Raw genomic sequence first — 11,827 nt, 5'->3', positions numbered from 1 at the left:
TATAGAATTAGGCCAATTAAAATAGTAAATTAATTGGCAGGCTTTTCACAATCTTATTTGTGAATACACTACGGAAAAACTACGAACGTCTACTAATGAAATTTATCGGTAAAGTATATACTAGGGTTAAATCTCTAGGAACTATTGAGAAAGATTAGGAGAGCATTATATCATTTATAAAATACCAGAATAATGGCGCTAGGCTAAGAACGATAACTGTTGGTTCAAAAATGAAAACATAGATTTAAAATTTACACTATTTTAAAGTGTCGAATGACGTGGGACTTGAATATTTTCAAATGACACGAAATCATGTTTGTAATATTGCCAATAACGTTAAGCTATTTATGCAGAACAGCTTCATACGGCTAATTCTTCTCTATTTTTGCTGTCTAAAAATATTGTCTAACAATTGAAGACAATCTATAATTACCAGTCCCCTATTTTTCTTGTCTATAATAAAACTCTTCCTTTTCTGTTTGTTCTAAATATAATTTCCTAACTAACAACGTTCTCTGTTGTTGTTGTCTTTGAATACTTTTGTTTATGTCTCCTATTTTTCGTGTCTATAACTATCTGTTTGTTAATGTGCCATATTTTTCCCGTCTACAATAGTCTGTCTAATAATGTCCCCTTTTGTAATATAGTTTATAATTGCTTATAAATGTCGCTTTTGTTTTGCTGTCTATAACTACCCGTATCAATGTCACCTACATATAAGTACTCTCCTTTGTCTGAAGTCTATACTTAGTCTTATCAGTCTATTAATAATCTCAAACAAATCCATGAGTGTCCCATATTTTTCCTGTCTATGATTACCTGTCTATTAATGTCCCCTTTTGTGTTATTGTCCATTTTACCTGTCTATCAATGTCCCCTTTTGTGTTATTGTCCATTTTACCTGTCTATCAATGTCCCCTTTTGTGTTATTGTCCATTTTACCTGTCTATCAATGTCCCCTTTTGTGTTATTGTCCATTTTACCTGTCTATCAATGTCCCCTTTTGTGTTGTTGACCATATTTACCTGTCTATCAATGTCCCCTTTTGTGTTGTAGACCATATTTACCTGTCTATTAATGTCCCCTTTTGTGTTGGAGACCATATTTACCTGTCTATCAATGTCCCCTTTTGTGTTGTTGACCATATTTACCTGTCTATTAATGTCCCCTTTTGCGCTATTGTCCATATTTACCTGTCTATTAATGTCCCCTTTTGTGTTATTGTCCATATTTACCTGTCTATCAATGACCCCTTTTTTGTTATTGTCCATATTTACCTGTCTATCAATGTCCCATTTTGTGTTGTTGACCATATTTACCTGTCTATTAATGTCCCCTTTTGCCTTATTGTCCATATTAACCTGTCTATCAATGTCCCCTCTTGTTTTATTGTCCATATTTACCTGTCTATCAATGTCCCCTTTTGTGTTGTTCACCATATTTACCTGTCTATTAATGTCCCCTCTTGTTTTATTGTCCATATTTACCTATTTAATTATGTCCCCTTAATTTGTTATATTGTCTATAACTACCTGTCTATTAATGTCTCTTTTTGATCTACAGTATATAGTAACCTGTTTATTAATGTCTCTATTGTCTGTAGTGTACAATTACCTGACTATCAATGTCTCCTTTGTCTACAGTCTAGTGTCTATATTTTTCCTGTCTATAATTACCTGTCTATTAATGTCCCCAATACAAATCCATGATCCTGTTCTAGACACCGCCCACTTGGAATGATCCTTGGTCTCTTTGAAGTCTCCGTTAGGGAATCGGATCATTTGTATGTTGTATACCTAACGGTCAAAAATTCAAACGAATTAGTTAGACATGCATAGAACCTGTAATGTTCTTTCAAATGTCTATAAATCTTTATCGTATCAGAGTTTTATCTACGTGTAAATCAGCAAATCCCAGAGTTTTATCTACATGTAAGTCAGCAAATTCTAGTTCGACTAAAACATGATTTTTTATACAAGTGTAGCATGTAAAAATTCAGGTAGTAAAAGCCATGTTAGATTCGAACTCATGATCAGCGTTTTAGAAAATTAAACTAAGCCAATCAGCTAATACATGTAAATAATTGGTAGAAAACAAACCATTCTAAAATCAAAACTTGAAAACTATTGTAAAGACTACCATTAAAATAAGAGTATACATACGAATATAAATTTACAGTGATGACATGCAAGCAAAGAAAATGCGGCTTGAAGCAGTAGGAAATTGAAAAAAAGAGCTTATATCTGACAATCATTCGCGGTATATACTATTTCTCTCTGACTTTTCAAACGTAAATTACGCACGCGACCAATAATGCAAAATACTTACACTGGTACTACCGCAATCATAGCCATTAGTTTGTTAACAAAACAAATTCACAAGTATTTGCCTTACTTGGATTTACGGAATACCTACGGAATATTTCTGCTGTTTTGCACTACAGAGAACGGGTACCTTATAATGCTCTGTGCAATTAGATTCCAGAGTACCTCGGCCGTTTTGCCAAGTTTCTACGAATAAGTCGTGGTTAATTCTCTCGTTGATCCACGCATCGTACAGATCTGTAAAGTTGAATTCAATAAGGATCAGTCGGAGTACCAAGAGAGGACATTTAACCGTAACCATGCGAAGGGACGCAGTTTGCAAAATCAATATAACGGGATATCCTGAAATCATCAGATGTTCGGACGGAAACTTAATACGTGTAAATATAACACCATCGTCTTCTCCTTTTCGTGATCTTTTATCATTTATATGTACTAAATTATACTAAATTCGTTTTCGTTACGATCATGCAACACAAAGATTAGTTCGACAAGAGTTAGTAATCTACAAGAATCTACAAGAACCATGCTGTCAGAGCCATACATGCAAAGTGTTAGTACTTAGTGCAACATGTAACTCCTCTACATGTATATCTAATACCTGGAACTTGATAGAACAATTTGACGGTAACGTATCACTATCGGGTCCATTTTGCCAAGTTTCGACAAACAGAGATTCTTGTAAAATTGGTGCCAAATATGCATCATATAAATCTGAAAATTCATGACAAATAAATACGATTCATAACTTGTCTATGATAATTATATAAAGTATAAACTTTTTTACACACATTTGATTTATGATAGTATATTTCCTACATTTACAATATTGAATAACCAGTAATATTAGGTGCCTAGCAATCGAAAATTGCTGACTGAAGATCTGAGAATTGCTCGTCAATAAAAAGAGGTAGCTTCAAAAATTTTCCCTACAACAATACTGTGGAATCATTAGATTTTGTGGTGGCCCAATTTTCGTGGAATTCGTGGGTACCTCTAGACCATAAATTATCATCCTCCACGAATTAATAAAGAACAGGGGCGTACAATGCGTCAAATATCCCCCATTTGGTTCAACAAAAAAGAACGTAATCAAATGTTGCAAAAATAATTATTTTTGGCTTGTATACATTGTTTACACTATAAATTTCAAGGTGATTGTAAATAACGTGCTTTCAATCGCTAATCACAAGAGATACATGTTTCCAAATTAAACCAAACGACGTTTTATGCCTAAATCTTGACCATTTACTGTGATAGATTGCAAGTTTTGGGTATGAATGGGTCCTAAAAGTACATTTATCAAAAGGATAAGTTTTCATTCTTTTTTATTATTTATTTATTAAAGTGGAGTCTAGACCCATTATTGGTCAAAATTCGTGGTTTTCACAAAAACTTGAAACTTATTTATAATTGTCAAACCATAAAATTTATTCACAATATTTGTTATGTGTCAAAGTAGCTCAGTGTGATAGGCAGCGGACTTTAGAGATTACCTCGCGATTGAAAGGGTGTTCGAATCATAGTGGACGTTTTCTTTTTAATTACTGCGCTTTGCTTCCTTTTAGGTAACACCTTTTTTCCCCAATTCTTTTATAACAGAATTACTTTGAAAAATATTTAAAACCCGTCAGATAGCAATAAAAATGTTATAAAGTTCTTGCTCATCAAATAATGTCAAATAAACAACAGCGCTAGCCCAGTCTGAGATTGTTTGAGATCACTTTGTAATGTTAAAAACAGAAATGAAACAATAGAGAAAAGTGCAAAGTATAAATATATGTTTGTATGGTCAGGTAATGCAGTCATATATTGTACATGTACTAGTGCACACCTTCAAATCTAAAATTCTATTATATGAGATGTGCGTAAGTCGTTTAAATATTCTAGATGCGGGGGATTCGACAGGCATTGTACGCTCTTCTCCTTTGGGTTATAAAGTCATATTTCCTTTTGTAAGAAAATACACGAAATTACGTCCCCGCGAACCAGTAAAATTTCAGTAATCTACAAAAATTGGCCCCCACGAATTTTAATGATTCCACAGTATTTACCTTTGTGAAAATCATTTGATTTAGCAAAGTTATGAAGAACAACGCCATCTGTTGAGTGAAAGGTGGTTTCCAGTTGAAATGGAGGCGAGGTCACGTGTTTCTGTTGATTGGATAAAATGCCGGTCATGATAGGATTTTCCGATGAGAAAGTTGGAGGAAGGTAAAAGTCATAGAACTTTGGATAGGTGAACGTCATAATTTTAGCTGTAACGGAAATAACAGAAACTTCAAAAATGCTTTTGAAATGTCTTTGAAACATGGCTTCAGCAAAATACAAAGCCACAATGTTATATTTTATAATGTATTCTTTGCATATGATTTTATACTTTGATAGGCGTAATTTGACTTTAAATGAAAGGAAAGTAAAGAAAAACTCGAGGGCACTTTACCGACATCCTCAATGGATGTATATGGTAGACTGATGCAGAAAATAGACTGTCCGTACACCGTCCCGCTGTGTGGGTAGGAAAACCCCGAATGTTTGGCGGGAGGAAAGTGGGGGATACTCATAATTAGCCAGAATCCCTCCGTCTTATCAAAAGCGAAAACACCTGAAACAGGCAGAAAGCAATCATAAGCTGGAACATGATGACGAACAGCTTAACTACTTTGCTACTTTGATTTTGCAGAAGGAAAAACGTTACTTTAGTGTTTAAGTAAATGTTAAATTGTTGTGCTATACATGTACGTCATTAGTTTAACTTGATGACAGTACAGTATCTGTGCTGTGCGTCAGTTGCTATGAAGAAAGTACGGTTTCTGTGAAGTACGTCTGTGGTTGTTATGATGGTTCAGGTTTTGTGCTCTTCGTCGTCAGTTATACATCGTAATGGTTGACAAACTATGTGCTGTACGTGAGTATTTGTTTTGACACTTAAGATAACATGTACTAGTATGTATGTCTTTTTTATGATAACAGTCGCCAGCGGTTGTAATGACAGACCATTTTATATATTTTACGTGACGGCACAGTTTCTGTGTTGTACGTCAGTGATTGTGGTGACGGCACAGTTTCTGTGGTGTACGTCAGTGATTCTGGGCTGTCTCCTTACCTTTGGTATGGCCGTGGTTCAACGATGTGTGTCCCTCAGGAGGCTGGTCATTGTACATAGCGTACATGTAATCATTGGTAGTCTAAAAAAGTCACACAAAGATTTAACAACTATACAATCTACAACTATTTATTAGTTGCATTTAGCATACCAAACATTAAGTAATATCCAAAAATGTAACACCAGTTTCTGAACTATGTTATTTCAAGGTAAGTTTTGTATTTTTTCAAAATTCAAAAGGACAGTCTAAATTCCTAGCTTTTAACTGCTGAGGGTAAAATAAAACTAATTAAAGATTAATTAGACACATCTTCAGACTGACATTTTTGTAGATTTGTCTCAGCGTGTACTCCACAGAATGCCCTGTGTCGTTGATCCCAACTGGAGAGAGCTTCCATGACGGCGTCACGGCGTCCATGTAATAGAAGCCGACTCCATCATAGGAAAGCGGGTCTATCCCAATCTCGTGGATCTCCGGGAGCTTGTACACGGTGAACCTGAATATTAGACAAATATCATATCCGACTGCACTGTATGTATCTTTAGAAGCATTGGTATGCACAACAACAACAAAAACAACAACAAACAACAACAACAACAACAAAAACCACAACAACAAAGTACATGAACACAGAAATTTATGTGAAAAAGTCTGTTTTACCGTTTGATTGGGGGATTGAACCATTTTGTTTTACGCAGTAAAGGATGAGGATGTTCTAAGCATATTTATCAGTTTTGGGTTTGTGCATTATAATCGATTTTGGGTTATTTGCAGAAATGGTTTTATATCATCCGGGCAGTTGATCCTACAAGCATGTTGTCAAAACTACTATTTAAAATATATTACTAAACATCAAGTCCATTGGACTCTCACATGATTTGTTGTGTGTATGTGTCACACATCAATCAAATAGCTAATATAACCCAGTTAACGGATGCTGTAACTATTGTTAAACAATGTCAAAGTACAAGCGTATCAAATCAAAATAGATAAGTCATAGTGTAGAATATTGTTGTAAATTCTGAATTCATGACACAAGGCTTTCCTTATCTCATTGACTATGTACTAGTCAGAGACCCTCATCGTCAGGGGGCTTAGACAGAGTACAGAGTCTATTCATCATGGGCTTATAAGTTCTACGTTTCCTGTTTTATGTACTTTTTTTCATCCACCTTAAAACGAAGTACATTTACATTAATATTTAAAAAAAAAAGGTCATAAAATACAAGTACACTATAACTTTAAAAAATCACCATTATTGTTGATGTACGTATTTCAGAGTCGTAACTTCCGGGATACTTGCTCTTCAATCATAAAGTACATGAATATTATCTAAAGACAAAAGTATCTTGTTGTATTATACTTCGTCTAGTAAGATACAGTCATCACATTGAAATATACAGAAACAAAATATTCGTCGATCATATACATGATCTATTAGGTGACTCGATATGACAACTACTAGTATTGTCAACAATATTTCATATCCATGTATGATTTTGTTGCACAAGGCTGATAAATTATTATATTGTGAAGAAAAATTCCATTAAATCTAGCTTTAAAACTTGAACATTTTCCTACATCTCTATACAGAGCTCTTTTTCTTGTGGAGATAAAAATAGTCTTACAAGGGCCATGACCATCGAACCCTCTTAAAGGTTGGACAATGGATTTTTAGTATAGTCCATAATAGATTGTATAATACGCGAAACAGGTGCCTTTGCACTCAGATGGTTTGTTTTTAGCTGTAACTAGTTCTAATCGGTACTACATGTGTAGTAGTCACAACAGAGGCATAACGCGTCCAGTTGAAAGTTGAAAGCAAGTTTCTGTACATAATTTGCGAACTACCTACATTTGCATTTACCTGTCAAAAAATATTCGATACAAACAGGTTCCTTTCCATTTTTTAAACTTTTTAAAACCTAATTCATTTGCAAGAGACGTCATCCATAAAAAAAATACCGAGTTAACCATGCAAATAAATGATGAATATAGATGTCGTTGTGTGTAACAAAATAATTTACACAGCTGTATTTCAAAATACGCTAGGCATAAACTAAACCAGGTTATTTTAATTTTGTTTCTGTTGAGTTCCTATATAAAACAAAGCAATGTATTTCTAAAAGAAAGAAAAAGAAATGAAATTAAAAAATCATTATATATTTGGTTGTTTACAAGGTAAACATCATCCAATCTTTGTACGAAACAATTACACTGTATCGTGAAAAAAAAAATCACTTGACTTATGAGGATACATTACGAAGTTGATTGATACAGTAAGCACATTTCTTTACAAATAACAAACAAATTAAAAACATCTAAATTAGACCGACCAGTCGACGGGTTCTCCGGTGTGGGACTTGCATTTGAGTCCCTCAGACCCCCAGACAAACACCAGAAGCACACACACTAAACCATCCCGAACCATCGCAGAGTGTTATCTACTGAACGCACCGAGGCCTTCCTAAACACTTACACATTATCAACACTTTCGTTTTCTGTCAGAAGCAATGTAGGCACGGATCTACAAATATTGTTACACTTAGATGCATTTATCATTAAAAAAAAAAGAAATTTGAACTCTAAAGAAGATGCTCATTGCGATAAAATCTGGCGACTTCAGGAACATTTTGTTCATGCATTATATTCTAGACAAAATTTTATTACCTTTTTGCAAAAGGTTTAAGGCTATACATTAAATTGTGTTAAAATACTCTTAAAAATACTTAAATGATGCAACTTTTTGATCACATTCTTAATCTTATATTTTTTCACGAGTAAGCATTCGCCTCCAAAAACTGTTAATATGTTTTTTCTGTGTATTTTCTTCCTTATACCCAATAGACTTCTACAATTTAGTGCATGTAAAAAGTAAGGCTTCTCGACCTTTAGAATATGTAGAATCTAACGTTCTTAAAAGATATAATATAATTTTCCAGCCATTGAAATATAGCACGTAACGACCAACATATTTATATTATAGATTATATACTGAATGACCAAAATATTTTCGGTTGGTTTTGGGGATATGTTAGGGTTGATAACACATTGGATGGCTATATAACACTTATTGAATTTTCGACCAAAAAAACCCCCTAAAAAACCAACCCAGACACAGTGACTAAGAATTTCAGTTTGCCTCTAATAATGCATTATCGATATTGACCAATAGAGTCCAACGATAACACCAGAGAGCTTCCGTGCTTATCCAAAACATAGATTCAGTAATCAGTATGTATGTTAGATGACTAGTAGTACTGTACTGTAATATCAAACCAATAAAGGAAGTGTTTCATAGGGTAATTGAGGAAAACATTAAGTATAGAAATTGATTATAGGAGTAAAATACTGGTTCAATGATAAAAACTCTTTTTTCTTTTAAAAGTAAACACGATCTTTTTATTTTATCTTATTAAATGCAGCAGCACGAAGTCCGTTAGATAGGTTTGATAACTCCAATCCAGAACATTATATATTTCCGCCTCGAGATAACCCTTTAAAATAATTTACATATGAAAATACATAGTAGTGTAACAAGGTATCTGTTAGACCCGCACAAAGTTTAAGACACTCTTTTTTAAAAACTGAAATTTCAAATCCAATAAAGTCCGAAGGGCATTATGATAGGTTTGACCACGCTCCTACCGAAATTATCACCTCATAATATTCGGAGAATGTTTTCTTCTTACTTATATTTATATTATTTCCAATTTGTACACTTTAAAAAACATTATTTTATATAACTACTATATATAGCATATAGCACATGCTATGTAGATCTATTACTTCGCGGCGGAGTCAATAGCGTGTTTCGGTGATGCTATAAGACAAGCCCATTTTGTGTCACTCGTGTTTTATGAAGTTATTGAGTTTAAGGGTACAAAATTGATTCAAAATATTATCACAGACAAAGATAGTTGAAAAATGAAAATGTAAATATAAGTTGATAACTCTGCATGTGGTTTTACTGGTACCGAACATGTACTCACGGCACTGGAACCGCGGTTAGGCTAATGTAAATATTCGATGTGAATATATAATTTTTTAACACATGCAAACATTTCCTTTATTTCCCGTGCATGTACTGCTAGCTATCTTTGTTCCTCTATCCTAGATCAGTACATGTCAGTGTCAGGTATCCGATCACTCTACCCTTTACATATAACGTTGACCACAGGGGCCAAGCCTGTTTTAACATTAATTTAATTCAATGTAACCATTGAAATTAATGTTAAAACGGGCTTGGCCCCTGTGAATAAAATGGATGCAATAAATCAATGTTCATTATATTGTAAATTCTGGTACAGAGTTCCTTTGTGTACGGCTATAGATTGGATTTACAACAAAACATTATGTAGAATTATTTTAAAAGAAGTTCCTTGGCATGCTTGATTTGATACTTCGAACAAACTGGTGACAGACAGAATACGGCTACAGACTTCAAACTTCAAGACGTGTTCTAAGTTATGACCGCATCTTATACAAATAACAAACATGTATAGAGCACTTGTGACACTTTAAAATATGTATATATGCATGTACCTATACCTATTTTGGCAAGTCGTAAACGGTTTCTGTTTCATCTATTTCTGTATTTAAAGTCACTCCCTCAGATAAACAGATACATATACTGAGGGGTGAACGAATATAGGTATCCGTGGTTCCTCCAACAGTTAGGGAACAGATCATTTGGAATCGATGGCCAATTATTATACCCCCCGCAAACGAAGTTTGGGGGGGGGTATATAGGAATCACCTTGTCCGTCCGTCCGTCTGTCCGTCCGTCCGTCTGTCTGTTCGATTCGTGTCCGGTCCATGTCTTTCTTATGGAGTAACACTAAAAGTTCTTACTTCACACAAAGATTGCTTATGACCTAAGGGTGTGTCATGACCTTGAACCAAGGTCATTCGGGCAAGGTCAAGGTCACCAACAGAAAAAGTGCAAAATTCGTGTCCAGTCCATATCTTTCTTATGGAGAAACATTAGAAGTTCTTACTTCACACAAAGATTGCTTATGACCTAAGGGTGTGTCATGACTTTGAACCAAGGTCATTCGGGCAAGGTCAAGGTCACAAACAGAAAAAAGTGCAAAATTCGTGTCCGGTCCATATCTTTCTTATGGAGAAACATTGGAAGTTTTTACTTCACACAAAGATTGCTTATGACCTAAGGGTGTGTCATGACCTTAACCCAAGGTCATTTGTGCAAGGTCAAGGTCACTGACAAAAAAAAAGGTGCAAAATTTATGTCCGGTCCAGATCTTTTTGATGTAGAAACATTGGAAGTTCTTACTTCACACAAAGATTGCTTATGACCTAAGGGTGTGTCATGACCTTGACCCAAGGACATTTGAACAAGGTCAAGGTCAATGGCAGAAAAAAGTGCAAAATTCTTGTCCGGTCCATATCTTTCTTATGGAGAAACATTGGAAGTTCTCAGTTCACACAAAGATTGCTTATGAGCTAAGGGCTTGTCATGACCTTGACCCAAGGTCATTTTGGCAAGGCCAAGGTCATTTGCAGAAAAGTGTAAAACTCGTGTGCAGTCCATATCTTTCTAATGGACAAATATTGGAAGTTCTTAATTCACATCTAGAATGCTTATAACCTAAGAGTGTGTCATGACCTTGACCAAAGGTCAAGGTCATTGTTTTAAAAAAAATCAGGCTCAGTATACCAATAATTCAAAATGTTTATATTAAGTGGCTGCTTGACATGTGGAATTTCGTTTGATTCGAGTCATGTTTGTTAACATAAGGATGCAAATGTTATCATGCATTAACAGTTAACTTGAACTAAAATGGAATTTAAAGAATAGAAATTGGTTTGTGTACTCATATAAGCATTAACAGTTTTAAAAAATAGAGCAGTTGTTATTTATAGAAAATGGACGATGAAATAGATTCATCCAATATTTTCTATAATAGAAAAAATACATGAGTTATGATTTTTTCTTAGCGGGGGGTATCAATTGTGAGCTTGCTCACAGTACCTCTAGTTTGAATTTATATTAAAACAGACATGAAAATTCACGTCTGAAAATCGGGAAAAATGGAACAAATGATTATTTTAACATAAACAAAACAGTACTAATGTTCAGAGAGAGAAAAACAGCTCTGAGAGAGAGAGAGAGAGAGAGAGAGAGAGAGAGAGAGAGAGAGAGAGAGAGAGAGAGAGAGAGAGAGAGAGAGAGAGAGAGAGAGAGAGAGTTTTATGTAAAAGACACATTTCTTACCAATCCACAGGTTTCCCGGTATGAGACTTACACTTCAGACCCAAAACAACTTGAATAAATATAAGGAAGACACAGAGAGTTACATTTCGAACCATTTCAATGGGGGCTCAACAGTAGTAAATACAAACATGGAACATTCCCGAGGACTTCCTAATGAC

General features: G+C 34.6%; 1 protein-coding gene across 3 annotated transcripts; it reads right to left on the bottom strand.

The window, feature by feature from the left end:
- Window positions 1-1,676: 1,676 nt before the first annotated feature.
- LOC105335715 (deoxyribonuclease-2-alpha) lies at window positions 1,677-11,827 on the bottom strand (the record flags this gene model as incomplete). Of its 3 annotated transcripts, XM_066077121.1 has the most annotated exon segments (8): window positions 1,677-1,796; window positions 2,455-2,561; window positions 4,379-4,582; window positions 4,768-4,929; window positions 5,431-5,512; window positions 5,753-5,927; window positions 7,768-7,958; window positions 11,670-11,792. In XM_066077121.1, coding segments are annotated over 7 exon segments (945 nt in total), but the record flags the coding sequence as incomplete, so codon positions are not given.

The sequence above is a fragment of the Magallana gigas genome, chromosome 2, assembly GCF_963853765.1.
Source record: "Magallana gigas chromosome 2, xbMagGiga1.1, whole genome shotgun sequence".
Taxonomy (NCBI): Eukaryota; Metazoa; Mollusca; class Bivalvia; order Ostreida; family Ostreidae; genus Magallana; species Magallana gigas.
Note: the sequence above shows the minus strand (reverse complement) of the source record. Positions and strands in the feature narration are given on the sequence as shown.